At 45.0% G+C, this 20,470-nt stretch overlaps 1 protein-coding gene across 2 annotated transcripts in view; it reads left to right on the top strand.

The window, feature by feature from the left end:
* Positions 1-20,470, top strand: part of TAF2 (TATA-box binding protein associated factor 2) — a 663,535-nt gene that overhangs the window by 571,009 nt on the left and 72,056 nt on the right. For both annotated transcript variants that reach the window (XM_069220673.1, XM_069220672.1), the window contains exon 23: positions 14,955-15,181. In XM_069220673.1, coding sequence (XP_069076774.1) covers positions 14,955-15,181 — 227 coding nt within the window. The remainder of the gene's footprint in view (positions 1-14,954; positions 15,182-20,470) is intronic.

Genomic DNA, 20,470 nt, shown 5'->3' with positions numbered 1-20,470 from the left:
TTTTTCCTCCAGTGTTAGGAGCTTTCGATTATACTGTGTGTCTAGTTTTATTTTGAGTTTCATTTGGATAGCCTTGCTAGGGTTTTCCTTCAGTTACCTATAGCAGTTGCTATCTAATAGTTGTTTAACTGCGTCACAAATATATTATTTTGAATGCATTAGGACAACATTTGCTCCTCTGCCTGCTTCTTTGAAAATTATTTTGGCATTGTTTAGTAAAGTAAACAGTAGCTGCTCTCTTCCTATGACTCGTGTTTTTGGTTAGAAATCTTGGTTTCGTTGTCCATTTCTTTAGGTCAACCTCCAGGCCCTTATATTCTGCTGTATAGAACAGGTCTGTTAGAATCTGTGGAGTTAATTGAAGACAAAAACCTGATTTTGTGGTTATCATGGTAGTCATTGTATGGCTAGTGTCAATTCCAATTTTTTGTGGTAAAGTTAGATGAGTTGAGTTTGTATACTCTGTAGTTTCAGAGTGGAAATGGGATATATATCTTTTACATCTTGCTTTGAGAATGTGCTTGTGATGATTTGCGTGTCCTTAGTTGGTCCTTTGTTTGTCACTGAAGTGTTGTATTAGTTGAGTTTTCTTCTAAAGTTGAAATGATAATTTTGAGTCCTGATTTTGTCTCAGTAGACAATGGGACACAATGATAATCCTGGTGTTCAGAAAAGGTTGCTACCAGAGAAATTAATCATCAGTTGGTGTGGTTGGTGATCTCTTTATCTTGTTTTTGTCCCCCAAACTCACATAGTCACTCATGCAGTGGTTGATTGGGTTGATTGTTTTGAGTCTTCTAATGTGATTCTGGTATCTTGGGTGTTTTGGTTCTGTATACCAAGTCAGTGTTATTCAAGGCCACTTTGAAGGTTGAGGCTTCTACTTTACTCCCTGTCTAGATGGGAACTTGTTTCTTTTTTAGTTGAATTTGGTGGGTCCTGATTCACTTGTGGGTCTGCTGATGTTATCCTAGCATTTGGCAAAGGTATAGATTCATCCCAATTGGTAATCCAACTGATCTCTTTGGAATGTTCTGTTTCTCATTTTGATTAGATCCTCTTTGTATTCGTCTATTACCTTGTTTATGATTTCAAAGTTTTTGTTTGTGATCTCAGACCAGTTTGCATTTATTCATGTTATTCAAATCTTCTTTCAAGTTAGTTTCCCATTTTTTAATTTGTTCTAGGTTGTGGTTTCCACTGGTGAAAAGATCTGAATCCTGAGACCTTCTGATACCCTGTCAGCTTTAATCCATTTTTGTGTCAGGCTACCATCCCAGCAGCTGCTGTGAAACTGCTTTAGATCACCAGCACGATTGTCCAGTGGAAAGCCACATACATTTTTTACCTTCCCGGATGGAAGAGCATCACATCCAACCAGTGGGTTCCAGATCGTACAGAATGGTTACTCCCTTGCTTTCCTGACACACCCCTCCGACAAGCTTCCTACATCACAAAGCCTCCCAGAGGGCCACTTGCACATAATCTGCAGAGAACTTCAAGTACTCTTGGCCAAGGGAGCCACCGCAAAACGGTCCCAGCATCAGAGCTCAGGACTGGTTGATATTCTTGTTATTTTCCAGTGCTGAAAAATGATGGAGGCCCTCACGCCATTCTAGATCTTTGTCCTCTGAACGTATTCCTTCAGGACAAGCTTAGTTCAAAGTGCTCACCATGGCCCATGTTTTGTCTGCCCTTTATCCAGGAGACGGGATGGTGGCACTGGCTCTGCAGGAAACATACTTTGACATTACCATCATGCAGACCCATAGACACTACCTGTGATTTCAGGGAGCCACATGCAGTTTCAGTTCTCTGGGCTCCATTTCGGTCTCACCAGTGCACCATGTGCGTTCACAAAGGAGTTGGTGGTGGTCACTGCACATCTGCGGAGGATGGGAATATCAATCTTTCCATACCTCAATAACTGGCGACTGAAGGACGGCTCTCCTCAAACAGTCATAAACCACCTCCAGACGATGGCCGACCTGTTAACATTGTTGGGCTTTTACATTAACATGCTAAAGTCAGATCTGACTTCCACACAACTGCTCTCCTTCATTGGAGCCATCCTGGACACCGTGCTCTACTGAACATAGGGCATTCAGGCTATGATCCCAAAGTTTCAACCCTTGACCTGGGTCTCAGTTACAGCAGTTTTTAGGCTTTTTGGCATCTGGGCCTTCTGCATCCTGCTGGTGGACCACACTAGGAGGCACATGTTGGCTGACATCTCAGTGAACTCAGCACCAAGGGAACCTTTTGGTTTCCATTCAGATGGTGGAGGAGTCTGCGAAACACCTGTAGTGGTGGCTGTTATGCAACTGTTGGACCAGTGTGTGTGGAGAGTAGACTCCTCTCCCTACCCCACCCAGAGCAAACAGTTGTGACAGATGCTTGATATCTGGGTTGGAGAGATCATCTAGGAAAGGTAGAGATCAAGGAAGTTTGGTCTCAAGTGGAAGTTTGTCTCCACATCGATTTGTTGGGGTTACAGCTGATTTGGGTGGCACTGAAAATGTTCCTTCCGACTTTCAAGGTGGAATGGATACAACTTCTCACAGACAATACCACCACCATGTGGTACTCCAGCAAACTATGCAGAGTGGGTTAGTGGGTCTTGTGCTAGAAGGACTTGCGCTAGGAGGCCTTGTGCACTTGAAGGTTCAGGGCATCTCCTTGATCACACACATAGCATGATCTTTAAGCACCTGGGCAGACAAACTTGGCCGATATTGTCTAACGGATGAGGAATAGCAGCTATGTTCAGAGGGGGCTCAGGGAGCCTTCCACCAATGGAGGGGATCCCTGACTCAAACTTTTCGTTACCACAGAGAATGCCCAGTGTCTATGTTTTTGCGCATTGGAATTCCCAAGCTAGTCCTTGCTCTGAGATGCCTTTTGCCTGCATTGAGGCTCAGAACTCCTATACACCTTCACGTTCCTGCCTCTCCTGCCAAGACTCTTGAAGATCAGGAATGACAAAGCCCAAGCCACTCTCATGGCTTCAGACTGGGCGAGAGGAGTATGGTACCCAGAACTTATGGCAATGATCATCTCTCTTCTGATCTGGCTGCCCTTTGGGAGGACAGAGTCCTGCACCTGAGCATGCACAGCCTACACCTCCATGCATGAAGATTGAGAGGCAACCGTTGGTTTTGATCTTCTTCCCAAAGTAGTTACTGTTATACTGGCAGCCAGGTGCCTCTCTGCTAAAACTATTTATGTGGACTTCTGGGAGAAGCTTGTTGTACGGTGTTCTTCCCACAACATTCAACATTTGGCGGCACAGGTAACATTATATACTGTTGTTTTGTTTGTCTTTAGCCACAAATGGCTTTGATGTGGCAACAATTAAAGGTTTATTTGTTGCCTTTTCACATTTCCTGATCAGCCACCTCTTTTTAAATCAGATGGGACTCCTTCAGCTATGTGACAATCAGCCCCTCTGCCAACCTTGGCTATGTCGGAGAGGGATGTTCCCCCCTCGTGTTTGGTAGACATCTGAAGGGAATAGAGATCAAAACTCTCTAGTCTCCAGAGAAACATGTTCTGCACATCAACCAGTTAACTGACACTCAAGGCCTTTCTCCTGTCATTTCATTATCATTGTGTTCAGATTGTGACAGATAAACATGACAGCAAGTTGGTACATAACTATATAGGGGAAGGGGAGTAGGGTCTCATCTGCTCCGTCGAGAGGCGTTGATACTGTGGGTTTGGGCGCACCATCAATGGGCTTTATCTGATAGAGACTTCTAGCTGCTCATTCCTTACCTTTAGAATGTCTTGGCGTCAGCTTGGAATCTGGAACTTTTGCTGTGCAATACCCCTCCATGCGCCGTTGTTTGGTGTCGTTCAGATCTGTGTGGCATCGTTGGAGCTGTCTGTGACATCACGGTTGCCTACAAAGGCCCCACCCAGGCGCGCATACGTCAGTTCTTTTCCTTCCACGCCAGTTAAGCACAGATCTGGAATGAAGATACCCCTCTGTCTTTTTTAACAGGCTTTTTTCAACCTTTTTGTTGAGTGTTTTCGTCTGTGCGAAGGATGACTTCGAGGAAGACGGGATTCAAGCCGAGTGGCGCCTGCCATCGTGCCATGTCAGTGACTGATCCCCATCAGGTATGCCTTTGGTGTCTCAAGTACGACCACAACTCGAAGTAGTGCTCGGACTGCCAGACCATAGCTCCAAAGCTTTGAGGGAGTGGTCCTTAAAACTAATGGCGGTCTGGCAGTCGGCGTGACTCCTCAAAGGTCACGGTCCCAGTAGAGGAGAAGGTCGCAGGATTGGTCCAGGAGCCCCAAGTTCTCCTCGTCCCATGTGAGGTCCTTCGTGCACTTGAGGAAGTGGCACAAAAAAAAGTCCAAAGGGACTTTGACTGCGACTCCGGAATGTCGTTGATCCAGGCAACGGTGTCGGCTGCACACAGTCGACCTTTTCCGGCACCGCTCCCGGCATCACCGGCACCCACTGGTGACACAAGCCCCATTCTCATCACGATAAGCCGGAATGGCATCTCATGATTTTGCTGCCACTGGTGCAGCTCTTTGTCTGAGCCTTTGCTCAATCAGCCAGGCACTTGGGAGGAATGGAAGGGGTCTTTGGACCCTCTAGAAACATATGTGGAGCCTTTGGGCTGGTATGAGGAACTAGGGGAGGCAGGTGGACTGGATACCTCTCCAGATACTGGCTTGCTCTCCCCTCCTATTCTGGCTATGGAGGAGGGTTCATCATATGCAATGGGGGTGTGTAGGGCAGCGGAGGCCCTTGACCTCGAACTGCCCTTGGTGCAGGTCAGGACTAACATCCTGACAAAGGTGCTCCATCCGGGGGCTTCCACGTCGGAAACGATGTTGCCCTTTAATGAAGCCCTCACTGATGACCTGCTGGGGATGTGGGCTAAACACAGCTCAGGGGGCTCCTGTAAATAGGACTGTTGGCCGCCGCCATCACCCGGCTCTGGGCGACCTTGGTTTCCTCACCCAAGAGAGCTTAGTAGTCCAAGCATCCACTTTTCAGGGCACCTTCCCATCCCCCTCTCCAGATCGGGAATCCAAGAGGCTGGACCAGCTTGTGAAGAAAATGTTTTCTTCTTCCAACAGCCAGGCACTGAGGTCCGTAAGCACCTCTTGCTTATAGGGTTGTTTTCCCCACACTTGTGGGATGCTGTGGCGCAGGTGCTTCCTCCGGTCAGGTCCCAGAGGATGCGCTGGCCATTCTCTCTCAAGCATTTAAGGACTGGAGAGATGCAGCAAAATTTACCATAAGGTGTGGTTAGGGCACGACTGACTCGCTGGATAGAGCGATTTCATCGACAGTGGCCCTTCACCGCCATACCTGGCTACTTACATCTGGCTTTTCGGGGGATGTCCAGGCAAACCCTAGGTACATGCCCTTCAACGAGTCCCACCTTTTTGGCAAAAAGGTAGACTTAGCGCTGGAGTGCTTTAAGTACTCTCTGGCTATGGCCAAGTCCTTAGGCCTTTTGGAAGCCCCTCACCCACAGTCTGCCTTTCGTCCTTTCGAACATGGCCATGTAACATGTCTGAGCAGCCCCGGCCCAGGAAGGCAGAACAAAGGATTTCCTCTGAGATAGGGTGTTATACCCTCTCCCTTTGGAAATAGGTGTGAAGGGCTGGGGAGGAGTAGCCTCCCCCAGCCTCTGGAAATGCTTTGATGGGCACAGATGGTGCCCATCTCTGCATAAGCCAGTCTACACCGGTTCAGGGATCCCCCAGCCCTGCTCTGGCGCGAAACTGGACAAAGGGGAGTGACCACTCCCCTGACCAGTACCTCCCAGGGGAGGTGCCCAGTGCTCCTCCAGTGTGTCCCAGACCTCTGCCATCTTGGAAACAAGGGTGTTGGGGGCACACTGGACTGTTCTGATTGGCCAGTGCCAGCAGGTGACATCAGAGACCCCCTCTGATAGGCTCTTACCTTTCTTGGTAGCCAATCCTCCTTTCTTGGTAGCCAAACCTCCTTTTCTGGCTATTTAGGGTCTCTCCTCTGGGGTATTCTTCAGATAACGAATGCAAGAGCTCACCAGAGTTCCTCTGCACTTCCCTCTTCAACTTCTGCCAAGGATCGATCGCTGACTGCTCCAGGACGCCCGCAAAACCGCAACAAAGTAGCAAGACGACTACCGGCAACATTGTAGCGCCTCATCCTGCCAGTTTTCTCGACTGTTTCCTGGTGGTGCATGCTCTGGGGGCTTGTCTGCCTTCACCCTGCACTGGAAGCCAAGAAGAAATCTCCTGTGGGTCGACGGAATCTTCCCCCTGCTAACGCAGGCACCAAAAGACTGCATCACTGGTCCTCTGGGTCCCCTCTCATCCTGACGAGCGTGGTCCCTAGAACACAGGAACTCTATCCAAGTGACTCCCACAGTCCAGTGATCCTTCAGTCCAAGTTTGGTGGAGGTAAGTCCTTGCCTCCCCAGGCTAGACTGCAAACCTGTGTACTGCATGATTTGCAGCTGCTCCGGCTTCTGTGCACTTCTCCTAGGATTCCTTTGTGCACAGCCTAGCCTGGGTCCCCAGCACTCCGTCCTGCAGTGCTCAACCCTCTGAGTTGGACTCCGACGTCGTGGGACCCTGCATTGTGACTCTGAGCCAGCTCCGGTTCACAGATCTTCTAAGTGCCTGCTCCGGTACTTCTGCGGGTGCTGCCTGCTTCTGTGGGGGCTATCTGAGTTGCTGAGCGCCCCCTCTGTCTCCTCCTCCTCCAAGGGGCGACATTCTGGTCCTTCCTGGTCCCCAGCAACACCCAAAAATCTCTTACTGCGACCCTTGCAGCTAGCAAGGCTTGTTTTCAGTATTTCTTCATGGGAACACTTCTGAAACCTTCAGCACGCCGTGGGACATCTTCCATCCAAAGGAGAAGTTCCTAGCTCTCTTCGTTGTTGCAGAATCCTAAGCTTCTTCCACCCGGAGGCAGCATCCTTGCACCTTCTTCCGAGGTTTCCTGGGCTCCTGACCCCCCTGGACACTATCGCGACTCTTGGACTTGGTCCCCTTGCAGGTCCTCAGGTCCAGGAATCCGTCTTCAGTGCTTTGCTGGTGTTTGTGGTTCTTGCAGAATCCCCCTATCACGACTATTGTGTCCTTTTGGGATAGTAGGTGTACTTTACTCCTACTTTTCCGGGTCTTGGGGTGGGGGTATCTTGGACACCATGACTGTTTTCTTACAGTCCCAGCGACCATCTACAAGCTCCCATAGGTCTGGGGTCCATTCGTGATTTGCATTTCACTTTGCGAGTATATGGTTTGTGTTGCCTCTAGACCTATGTTCACCTATTGCATCCTATTGTAATTCTACACTGTTTGCATTACTTTTCTTACTATTACTTACCTGTTTTGGGTTTGTGTACATATAACCTGTGTAAATTACTTACCTTCTTACTGAGGGTACTCACTGAGATACTTGTGGCATATTGTCATAAAAATAAAGTACCTTTATTTTTAGTAACTCTGTGTATTGTGTTTTCTTATGATATTGTGCTACATAATATAAGTGGTATAGTAGGAGCTTTGCATGTCTCCTAGTTCAGCCTAAGCTTTGCCATAGCTACCTTATATCAGCCTAAGCTGCTAGAAACACCTCTATTCTACTAATAAGGGATAACTGGACCTGGCACAGGGTGTAAGTACCATAAGGTACCCACTATAAGCCAGGCCAGCCTCCTACATTGGCCATGTGTGGTGCTGGACTTACTACTGTTTTTTGGTAGTAGTAACTTACACTTAGAAACTGGAGACATTTAGGCTTACTTTCCACTCGAACTTGTGAATATCACAAAGTAGTAAAGTTACTCAAAAGTGTAAAAGTAAATTGCAGGTTTACATTTCTCACATGTGTAAATTACTTTTGTGAATACCCCGAAGAGTCTGCGGTAGAAGGCCCATTTGAGTCATCATGCAGCACAAATTTCAGTTGCAAGTCTCAGCCTGACGATCAGGAAGAGGATGCTGCCCCAAGGCATGTGCAGTAGGAGCAAGGGGAGCAGCACCTGATTCAATTCACTGAAGGAGACTAGGGACACTTTAAGGGTACAGGCTGGCAAACCAACTGTCTACACTATGATCAGTATTATAATCCATGAGAGAAAGATTACAAATTCCTAGGTCCAAGTGAATACCTTGCACCTCCTGTGCTCCAGGTACCATGGATCTGGGGTGAGACCTCAGCAGATCATAGATTATTATGCAATATGTCTTCTATGGTGTCTCGAAGGCCTGTGCCACCATGTCCGCACATTCGGCAAACAGCGCCTGCACTGGCTCCACGTCCTCCATCATTGCTGCTGTAACAGCAGCCACTGTTTCCACAACATTTGCTGCTGCCTTTGGGGCATCATCTCATAACAGGAACAGATACAACTGGTGACAAGGGAAAATCAAGATGATGAAGGCAAACTCCATTGTGTAATTCCTTGCTGTCCCATTAGGTCAGAGATTAATTGGATGATGCTGTAGCAGTGACAACACCATTGCTTTCTTCACTAGCTGTGGGTTCACCACCTGATGACATAGTGAAATGTAATGTATTTAGTTTGAAGGCTTTGAAGTGCTTTGAAGTTTACAGTTCTATCCAATGATACAGACTTCATCATCTCTGATTTCTGCAAACCATTAAGGAAAACTAATAGCTCAATTCCAGCCATTGATTATATCTGTCATAAACGGTCTAAACTGATACAGACAGCGGCTGCATCCTGTCTGTGGTGCCATGCATGGATAAGAAATATAAAGTACCAGCACATTTCCCAGTCTGCCCTAGAAGGCACCCGAGGCAAACTCTGTGGTAAAGCAGGCAGCCTAGATAAGCTTAAACAAGCATTTTCAATGCAGTAGGTCTCACATGTGCTTGAGTTAGAGCTATTGGCATTGCCAGTTCATAACTGGACTTTTCTTGCCACATAAATTGGTCATCCCTGCCTCATAATTTCATCTTTTCATGATAAATAATCCCACTGGCGCTGCATAAAACTAAGGCACTTCTATCAGCCTTCTTCCTCTATCTGCAGCAAAAAAGTGAAAATGTTGCCATTTAGCATACTTATTTAAATCTGCCATGTTAATTTCACTAGAATACCACTTTCACCACCCCACCATCAGAGTTGCTGGCTGGCTAACACAATTCCCCCAAAAACAGACACTAGACAGCCACAGAGGAGAAATAAACTAAGAAGGGTCACCCAAACATATCAAGAGTGTTCAAACAGTCATAGTGTAATAAGGATGTTAAGTTGGCCTGAATTATGGTCATAATTGTAATAAGGAGAGAGTATTAAAACATACATAATTATCATATGGCCCTTGATCAGAAATAACCCCCTATGGGGCACCATAACAAAAGTATCATTTGTAAGAAACATGGTCATGTAACCATATTGTTAGCCCCTAGAGGGGATAACCCCCTAAAGAAACAGGAGAAGGTAATGCAGTGTAACCATATACTTAGCCCCTAGAGGGTGTTTTAGGACTAGCACGCTACTGCAGTGATGTTACAAACAAGGCCTGTAAAACAAAACTTCTAGCTGTAAAACAAAAGTTGTAGCCGTGAGAAAGCTTAAAAGACACTGAATAGTGGTAGGGATTATTATTTTGGGTTCCCTACTAACCTAGTGTGGGGACTCAGGATGATGTAGACAGAACATTTTGAAGGTGGTCCCATTGTCCCAGGATCACCAGAGGCTGAGCGATGAGCAAAAATGTTTTGTAAAAGCAGTGCTCTGCAAAGCAATATGGGGAGAGTTTTTGTGCCGCATATATTACAGTATTTCGACTGCAATGCTCAGAACAGCCCCTAGAGGGCACCACAATAAAAATAGCATTTGTAAGAAACATGGTCATGCAACCATAAAGTCAGCCCTTAGAGAACATAACCACATGAAAAAAGAATGGGAGAAAGTAATGCAGCGTAACCATATATTAAGCCCCCAGAGAGTATTGTGTATTACACATTTTCAAGGCTAGCAAAGCTATTGCAATGATATTACAAACAAGGCCCATATAACATAACTTCAGACAACTGTAAAACAAAAGTTCCAGCCATGAGAAAGCTTAAAAATATAATGCATAGAGGTAGGGGCTTTTATTTAGCGTCCCCTCTAACATAGTGTGGGAACCCAGAGATGGTGTAGACAGAAATAGCACATTGTGTTCAGTTTTGTTTTTACGGTGGCCCCATTGTCCTGGGACCACCACACGCTGAGTTATGAGCAAAAATGTTTTGTCAAAGTAATGCCCTGCAAAGCGTTACGGGTGGGACAAGTTGCCATGCCATGAATATTTTTATATGTTTATATGACTGTAATGCTTAGAACAGCCCCAAGAGGACACCAAAATAAAATAGCATTTCTAAGAAACATGGTCATGTAACTATAGAGTTAGCCCCGAAAGGGCATAACCACACAAAAGGAAAATAGTATAACCATATATCTATCCCCTTGCATGCATAGTGCATTACATATATTCAGGGGTAGCAGGTCTATAGCAATTTTTATTACAAGCAAGGCTCTCAAAACACAAGCTACTCCCAATTATAAAACAAAAGTCCCAGTCATAAGAGAGATTAAACAGACATTGAACGGTGGGAGGGGTTATTTTTATGGGGACCCCACTAACCTAGTGTGAGGATACAAAGATGATGTACACAGAAAGAGTACATTGTCGTGAACGTTTTGGTGGTGGTTTCATTGTCCTAGGGCCACCACAGGCTAAGTTATGAGCAAAAAATGTTTGTAAAAGTAATGTCCTGCAAAGCATTATGGGTCGAGTTTTCCACAGTGCAGTGAATATTGTAGTATCAGCTCTCACTGTGCCGGGAGAATCCCTTTTGCTTTGAGGATTTCTGTTTTATGTAAAGCATTCACTAATTTCAAGTGTTTTTGGGGGAGAGACACAAGAAACTACTCTGATTAGGTAACTGGTAATAATGTGACCAGCGTTCCAATACCACTGTTCAAGTTCACGATGTTATGCCTGTTCGAGCGGTGAGCGCCATGGCCGCCATGCATCATGAAGGGGAGAGACAAAAGAAATAGTTCACCCACACTGAAGTATATCGGCAATCCTGCAATAATCTATGTAACAGAGGGCAAGCTGCAAGGTGTGACAAAAACAGCCTTAAGACGGGCTTTTACTAATGACATCAAGTGATTTTTGAAAGGCAAGCCCACAAACGAGTGAAAGTGATGGGCGTGACATGGACGTGGTTAAAAGCCCACAATACTTACAACAGGTCAAAGTGCTTGCGTGCTCGACCTAAAAATATAGCATTACTGCATGCAGCCCCAGCAGGTCACTGATTGGACGTCTTTAATATCTGTCACGTCTATCAGATCTATCAGATCTGCAAATTCATTTGTCATAATAGACCGCTATAACTGACCAATGGTACCCGACATAGGCCTATACATACAAGAATTGTATGGACATAGCCCCACACATAAGGAAAAAAGAAATGCCAAAGACGCTTGAAATTCCTTACTGTGTCAAAGACCACAAGTTGCAGGACGATAAAAGGTACAGTTACTTTATTTTATATTCATGTTCCAAAGTGTAAAAGAAGGATGAGACAACCATCCATCTATTGCAAGCGTTCCACCCACATCGATGCGCTTTGTCAAGGTCTTTAACAGGAGGATTACACAAATATAAATAACAAGAAGGGAGGGCCCTTTCGAGAACAATAGGGTCTAAGCCTTGCAGGGACTATCTCAAACAGATATCTGTGACAGATTCCTACAGGGTATGCTTGTGGTACCTGGAATTGGAGCATGACTCCAGGACCTGTGACAACTGCACCCATATGAACTGGATGGCCAGACGAGACAGGGAGGCAAAACTTTACCTCGCCAAGCACTAAAAGTCTCCACGCCTTGATTGGTCGAAGTCAAAAGGAAGGTTCCATTCCCATGGCAGATCTATGTCATAGCCCACATCATTGGGTAAATATAAGAAGCAATAATAGAAATCCATGCAGGACTCAGACTCTTGCCACCTTTCGAACTCCAACTGCGCCCAGATGAACCTAAAGGCCATACAGGACGTCAGGATCCTCGGGTGTTCACAAAAGTGATGGCTGTGGGTGCAGCACACTTTCAGAGGTAGGTAGTATTAATATTCCCCTACCTCCACAAATGGCTGTTGAAGGTCAGCACCCCAAGCAGTCATCAGCTACTTTCAGACATCTTTGGGGTGTATTATCAACATGCCAAAGTCTCACCTGACTCCTTTGCAGACACTCCCTTTCATTTTAGCCATTCTGGATATGGTTCAGTTTTGTGCCTTTCCTGGCTCTAAGGGTACTGCATTGCTGGACTCTTGCATCCTGCTGGTGAAACATGCCATATGCAATATACGGGCTCTGGTGTGGGACCCAAAGTACTAGTGAGCAAAACAGCAGGGGAATAGGTCAGCTTGTAGGAGAATGGAAAAAACCTGCTGGGATTGGCTGGTGGACCATGATTGGGTTGGTGGCAGACCCTTCTCCTTTCCCCACCCAGATTTGACAGTGGTGATTAATACATCGTTTCTGTTATTTGTTGTTTCCCTGGCCCAACAAGGACTTGCTTTGGGCACTGTTAATTTCTGTTTGCCAGCTCTTGAAGCCTTTTTGCATTGGCAGATCAGCATTCTTAGTTTAAATCACCTGTTGTGATGATATTTGTGAAAGGTTTGCAACACTTGTTTTTGCCAAATCCCTTTGTCATGTCACAGTGGGACTTGAGTTTAGTTCTTACTTTTTTGATGTTCACCCCTTTTGAGCCGCTGTACAATTGTACATTAAGGCTTCTGACTTTGAAAACAGTTTTGCCAATGTTATACGTGTAAGCAAGCTGCAGACTTTATCAACCCATCGTATACAACCTTCTTCCCAGATAAGTTGTTGTTGATGGCCTGAGGTTCCCCTCTGCTGAAAGTGGCCACATCATTGGATGCCGGACAAGCTATCCTTTCGGCATTCTTTTCTCCTTCTCATCCCTTTAAGGAAGAAGACCAACTACAGCGTTTGGTCCCCAAGACAGCACTAAGTTTTTATATAGATCACACCCAAGAACATCAAGTGAACAATCAACAATTTGTGGGATTTTCCAGGGTGAAGAAGAGCAAGACAATGCAAAAACAAACCATCTTCTGATGGATTGTTCTCTGTATTAATATCTTCTGCACACTAGCTAAGAAGCAGTCTCCAGAAGTCTTATGAGCTTATTCCACCAGATTCAAAGATACTATGACTGCACTGGCATGCAGAGTACCTGCCAGAGACTAGTCAAGCAGTTATGTGGACAGTGACATGTGATCAAATTGCACTACTGCTCAACAGTCGTCTCTGTTGAGTGGCATTTTGTCCAGTCTTGCAGGGTTTTTTGATGTTCATCAGTTTACAGACCCACCACCTTAGTAGGTGCTGTTACAGTATCTATTCACAACATGAGTAATCTGCAGTTAGAATCACCCATCAGAAGAGCAAGTTACTTTCTGTAACAATCTTTCTGGTGGATACTCCAACCGCAGATTTCTCGCCAACACTTCCACTTCCCTGTTCTGTGAACTAGACTCTTTTTCCATCTAAAAAGATCGCAGTTCAGAGATCTGCACACTGGTGATGCCAATTTGCCGATCGACTCGAGTCTGAGGATGTAGAGAGCCTGAGAAAGCAACTGAGTAGCGCTAAGTGCGCCTCTGTTTGTCACTTCCAGAGTGGAACAAGTTCACACACAGCTACACAATGCCACCTATCAGCACGCAGGAGTATTGCTTTGAAGTTTCCAGATACACCACGGTACTATTACCAAGTTGAGGAATCTGCAGTTGCATGGAGTAGCTGCTAGAAAGATCGTTACCCAAGGCAAGTGACTTGTTTTTTTAGGAGCGTCTTGCTTCAGAGACTTTTGGGGACCATTGTTTCTGTTAGTGTTTTCAATTGCTGTCAGTGAAACCAGTTATCTAACGTTTTTGCCTACCCCAGGACATCTGTGGTATACAAGAAAATTGCATCTGCGAGGGAAGCATTTCATCCCTTATACACAGAATCAGCAAAGGTGGGATTTTGCCCCTGCTCCTTAAATATAAATTCTACCAGTAAGATGGAATTTTCATGTGGCCACTTGTACTACTAGCAGCAGTTTTGCGAGTATTCCTGGTTAGACCCATCAGCAACAGTTGTTGAACATCTTTAACATGTGGGATCGATGTGGCCAGTGTTAGCAAACATTTGTAGACAGCTTATCAAACTTAAAATGCTCGAAATTGTACTTGTGGTAAGGCCTGGAGAAATTGTATTTTCATTAAAGGATTGGGGAGAAGGCACAGCAAAATTGAAGGGGACACAGAACATGAATTTAACACAGGAACATCTATTTTCCTAGAGGATAAATGATTTTAAAAAAAACAGTTTACAGGTGCACTTTACCAATACATTGCCACAAGATTAAATAGTTGTTCATGGGATCATAATAGAAGTTTGTGTGTTTCACAAATCCCCTGGAGAAATCCAGGAACTATTTGTGAATGCCTAAAGTATAAGGAATTTGCTTCAACCATAGGAGTTACCCAGTGCGACAAATGTCCATTTTTTTCTCAAATGTTTTGTGAACTGGTCCATTGTCATTTTATAAAATATGCCAAAAAATGTTGCACAACTCCGTGCAATAGCTTCTAAAGAAATATAAAGTGTGAGCTTCACCCTCATATCGTTATGTAGCATATTATTTCTGGCTCTCAAAAAACATAGTTGCCCCAGTTAAGATGGGGCTTATGGTTCATTCAATGTACATTTAGATCACCATTACAAATTTAGCAGAAAGCGGGACCTCTTGTTTTTATTTACTTAACACGAACTTTCTATTTCCAGATAACCTACTATTTTGCGTCATCTTCTTAAACAATAAGCTACTTTACAGAAAGCTGCTTAAAACAAAATTTTGTGTTATTGGTTGTAGGTACTTCCCATGACTGGAGATTAAGATGCGGAGCCGTTGACTTGTATCACATACTTTTTGGCCTCAGTAGGCCTTCGTGTTTGCCCTTACCTGAGCTTGGATTGGTTGTTAATCTAAAAGAAAGGAAGGCTGTACTCAACCCTACCATCATCCCGGAGCAAATGAGTGGTCAAGAAATAATGCCTACTCCTACAAATCTTGGACAAATATCGGGATTTCAAATCATTGTAAGGATCTTTTACATTTTAATTGATCTAAATATTTTTTCCAAAACTCGTTTGTGTTCTTAAGAGAGTGATTTGTGTTGTTTGTTACACTTGATGATACATTAATTAGGTAGCTCTTCAACACATGCAAGGATAGTGTTCTGAGAATGTTTATGCACAGATCGAGGTTGTTGCTGTATAATTTATTAGTCTCAAACTAAGGGCCTGGTTTAGTGGCGGACGGGCACTGTCCACCTCGTTACTAATGCATTAGGATAAAAATGTACTTGTAATAAGGTGAGCGGGATATCTGTCACGTTTGTAAACGAATATCTATCCTCCAAACGATAAACCAGGCCCTAAGATACTACAAAATATATGTAAGCATTTTCTAGGCCAAATTGCACTCCTGCAGCAGCAGTGCTTTCAGGGTCTGACTAGATACAAGGCCACAGTAACCCAAGAGGTATTTAGGCTTCCTGTGGTACTGTTGTCTTACTTTTATACTGCAGTGGAAAATAACGTTTACTTGCAAGGGTGCCCAGTTGAAGATATTGCGGATGCATTAGGCTTCTTTATTGGCTTCTGTTTATTAGAGGAGTATTCAAATAGTGCACTTGAAGTTATTGGAGAAGTCAGAGTGCATTAGTTTAAAATGTCATTATTGACATACAAGAGCCTTGCTCCATGAGGTGTTACAGAAATACTGATTTTCCAGTGTATGTTCTTGCACATATACTGATGTAATGGTGTGTCCCACATCGGTGAAAAATGTATTTAATGGTTACAATCATACTGTGTTATTGTTTTAAGGCTATTACGGATGTACATTGACCTGTGATTAATGTTGCCTTCACTGTCATTTTGGACACCATTAATACTGGGTGCACTAAAACACTAATTCTGTTAATCTTTCTGGGTCATACCGCATATGACAATTAAATCAATCAGTCAATCAATAAAAAAAATCTGTTAAGCGCACTACTCACCTGAAAGGGTCTCAAGGCGCTGCTGGTGGGGTGGTAGGGGGGATGCCGTTTTGCTGCTCAAAAAGCCATGTCTTGAGGTGCTTTCTGAAAGTCAGGAGGTCCTGGGTCTTGCGTAGGTTGGTGGGGAGGGAGTTCCAGGTCTTGGAGGCGAGGTAGGAGAAGGATCTGCCTCCGGAGGTGGTGCGTTGGATGCGGGGACTGTGGCGAAGACGAGGGCAGCAGAGCGGAGGAGTCGAGTAGGAGCGTGGAAGTTCACTCGTTCGTTGAGTTGGCTCAATTAACCTCACTGTTATTAATGAGACATATGAATCCAGTTATACTGCTAAGGGCCTCTGTTAGAAATGGATCTTTGGCTGGCAGTCAGGTTACCCTCGTCCAAGCGAGGACCCTAACTCTAGTCAGGGTAAAGGAGAATCACCCTCAGTTAACCCTGCTCATCCCCTTGGTAGCTTGGCACAAGCAGGCAGGCTTAACTTCAGAGCCTGGGTGTAAAGTATCTGCACAAATACACACAGTAACTCAGTGAAAACACTACAAAATGGCACGACACAGGATTAGAAAAATAGGTAATATTTATCTAAACAAAACAAGACCAAAACGACAAAACTCCAACATACACAAGTCAAGTTAGGAATTAAAAAGCAAAAGAGTCTTAAATCCTTTAGAAAACAGTGCTAACGCTGTTAGCGTGAAAAAGTACCTGGGTTGCGTCAAAATAACACCGCACGGGCGAGTGTGCAGTGTGCATCGGAAAAGGCCAGCAATGCGTCGATTTCTCACTCGTAAGCAAGATCATGCGTCATTCCTTCTCTGGTCGGGTCGGCGTATGTCATTTTTCCTCTCTGCAGGAGAGCAGTGCATCGATCCGGACAGGCACCTCGGGTCCAGGCAGGCTTTGTGTCATTTTTCCACGCCCAGCGATGTTTGCGTTGAAAATCCTGCCACACGGTAATCGCAAAACCGCGCTATGTAGGTTTCGGCGTTATCAGCCTCAGTCAGCGGGTGTTGCACGTCATATCTCCAGCCGTGTGCGTCGAACTTCCAGCCACGATGCAGGTGGAGCATAGATTTCATCCACGAAGCCGGCTTTGCGTAGTTTCTCACCTGCGTCTCAGAAGGTGCATCGAAATTTTCCCTGCATGGCAGTCTGTGCGTGGATTTTTAGTCTTGGTCTGCCAGCTTCACCTTCCAAGGCCCCAGGAACTGGATTGGGCACCACCTGGCAGGAGTCTCCGCAGAGAGTCCAGGTGCTGGCAGGAGAAGTCTTTGATGGCCCTGAGACTTCGACAACAGGAGGCAAGCTTAGGACAAACCCTTGGAGATTTCTTCACAAGCAGGAATGCATAAGAAAGTCCAGTCTTTGTCCTCTTGCACAGGCAGAAGCTTCAACTGGAGGATAGCTCCACAAAGCACAGTCACTGGCAGGGCAGCACTTCTCCTCAGCTCTTCTCCAGGCAGAGGTTCCTCTTGATGTCCAGAACTGATCTAATTTCCAGGGGTTTGGGTGCCCTTCTTATACCCAGTTCTGCCTTTGAAGTAGGCCTACTTCAAAGGAAAGTCTCTCTTGTTTGTGAAATCCTGCTTTGCCCAGGCCAGGCCCCAGAAACACACCAGGGGGTTGACTCCATTATGTGAGGGCAGGCACAGCCCTTTCAGGTGTTAGTGACCACTCTTCCCCCTCCTCCTAGCACAGATGGCTCATCAGGATATGCAGGCTACACCCCAGCTCCCTTTGTGTCACTGTCTACAGAGAGGTGCAAACAGCTCAACTGTCAAACTAACCCAGACAGGGAATCCACAAACGGGCAGACTCGCAGAATGGTTTAAGCAAGAAAATGCCACTTTCTAAAAGTGGCATTTTCAAACACACAATCTCAAAACCAACTTTACTAAAAGATGTATTTTTAAATTGTGAGCTCAGAGACCCCAAACTCTACATATCTATCTGCTCCCAAGGGGAATCTACACTTAAATCATTTTTAAAGGCATCCCCCATGTTAACCTATGAGAGAGATAGGCCTTGCAACAGTGAAAATACATATAAACCACATTAGTATATGTCCTACCTTTAACATACACTGCACCCTGCCCATGGGGCTACCATGTGTCTTACATGTAGGAAAAGGTAAGGTTTAGGCCTGGGAAGTGGGTACACTTGGCAAGTCGAATTGGCGGTTTAAAACTGCACACACATACGCCGCAGTGGCAGGTCTGAGCCATGTTTACAGGGCTACTCATGTGGGTGGCACAACCAGTGCGGCAGGCCCACTATTAGCATTTTCTTTACAGGCCCTGGGCACCTCTAGTGCACTGTACCAGGGATTTACCATTAAATCAAATATGCCAATCATGGGAAGCCAATTACATAAACATTTTATATAGGAGCACTTGCACTTTAGCACTGGATAGCAGTGGTAAAGTGCCTAGAGTAACAAAAATAGCAAAAACAGAGTCCAGCACACATCACCAACCTGGGAAACAGAGGCAGACAGTTAGGGGAGACCACGCCAAGGATGCCAAGTCTAACAGCCTCATGTAGAAAACACTTGTCGCAGATTGTCACCAGTGTTGAATTTTGTAGACCAATTTATGTACCAATAGGTCAGATCGCAAATTCCCATTCGGAGTGGGTCACATTCCAATCTGCCTCATGAATTTTATTGAGGTAAGTCGCAAGTTGTGGCTTACTCCAATTGGATGCAGTCACATTGATGGTTGCCTGCTGTGGTCATCAGGCCAACATGTCTGTGAGCGCCTTTAAATAAAGTAACCTTTTTTTTTTTTTTTTTTTAACGCACCCCGTTTTTCCTTAAAACAAACAGGGTTGCATTTTTTTGTTGTAATTCACAAAGTGGAAGGGGTTCCATTGGGACCTCTTACCTTTTGCGAATCCATTACCACCCCAACTCAGGAGTCTGTAATTTTTCAGTGTTTTGAAATCGGATTTACCTTGTAGTTACGTTGTGACCTGTAGTATTAGTAAACATCTCACGTTGAACTGTGAAGATACAGGACTGTTTTTGCCCTCCCCTCATTGTATCCCAATGGACATGGCCCGATTTGTTCTTGAGTTCCAGACTCCCAAACATCAGGGGATCTTTCTCCAAGACCTTTAAAAATATACTACACCCTGCTTGAAGGACAATATTTTTTCCAGTTAGACTGAAAAAATGCCCTGTCAAATCTTTCCGCATTTGAGAATTCGGTGCTTGTTATGTACACTTAGCAATGAGCGGAATTATGATGTATGTTATTTGAGTTATGGTACATGTAATGGTTTTAATTAACTGCACATGTTAATAAATAAACATTTAGCAATGTAGTCACTAAAAAGAGACATGAAACAATAACCTTCTCAAGGATGCTTAAATAGAAACATTTCACTCTAGTGTCATTTGTCCATCTTGATTGACACGAGAATGTCATACAGTTTGGTTGGTGAAAACGTGTAGGGCTGGGTTATGACAAGGTGAGAGAGGATGAAGGTTTGGGGAAACATTAAGGAAGAGGATGAAGGCTGATTTGTAACACCAAAGTCGTCTTCTCTCCAGGGTCTGCTTAGGCTTTGTCAGTAGTTCCACCATGCACATCCTTCTTTCTGAATAAATTGGTCCTCTGAACAAAAGCAATATTCCTGCCCAAGGTAGTCACGCCTTTCCACATAGGGCAGTCTCTTACCTTGACACCTTTCTATGCCCCTCCTCATCTCTCCAAGGAAGAGGAACAGCTTCATCGCCTTAACCCTTACACAGCGCTTAACTTCTACCTGGACCGAACCATAGACTACCAACAAGACAACCAACTTTTCATGGGTTTCTGTAGGGCTAAGAACGGCAAAGTGGTGCAAAGGAGGACAATCTCCAAATTGATTGTGATATGGGGTATCTGCTAGCTAAGAAGCAGCCCCTAGAAGGCTTGTGCGCTCCTTCCTCCTGAGTGAATGCAGCTACTACTGTGCTGGCAAGAAGGGGTGTGCCAGTTCCGGACATTTGCCAGGCCGTAATTTGGGTATCTGTCAACATGTTCTCGAAACATTACTGGATGGGCACTTCACCCAATCAGAATTCCTGGTTTAAGCCATTCCACATGCCCACCACCGGTAGAGGTGTACTGCTTTAATACCTATTCACAATGTGAGGAGTCTGCGATTAGAAGTCTGTCAGAAGAACAAGAAACCTTTCCTGACAAAGGCTAACTAGATTCCTCACCCACCCATCATTGTCCCGTTCTGTAAAATTGACAAATACAGTCCATTAACAAGATCCCAGCCTGCAAGTCTGCACACTGCCATATTCTGATTTCATTGGCTCAGCATCTGTCA

This window comes from Pleurodeles waltl, chromosome 2_2 (assembly GCF_031143425.1).
Source record: "Pleurodeles waltl isolate 20211129_DDA chromosome 2_2, aPleWal1.hap1.20221129, whole genome shotgun sequence".
Taxonomy (NCBI): Eukaryota; Metazoa; Chordata; class Amphibia; order Caudata; family Salamandridae; genus Pleurodeles; species Pleurodeles waltl.
This window is presented reverse-complemented; position numbering and strand designations above follow the sequence as displayed.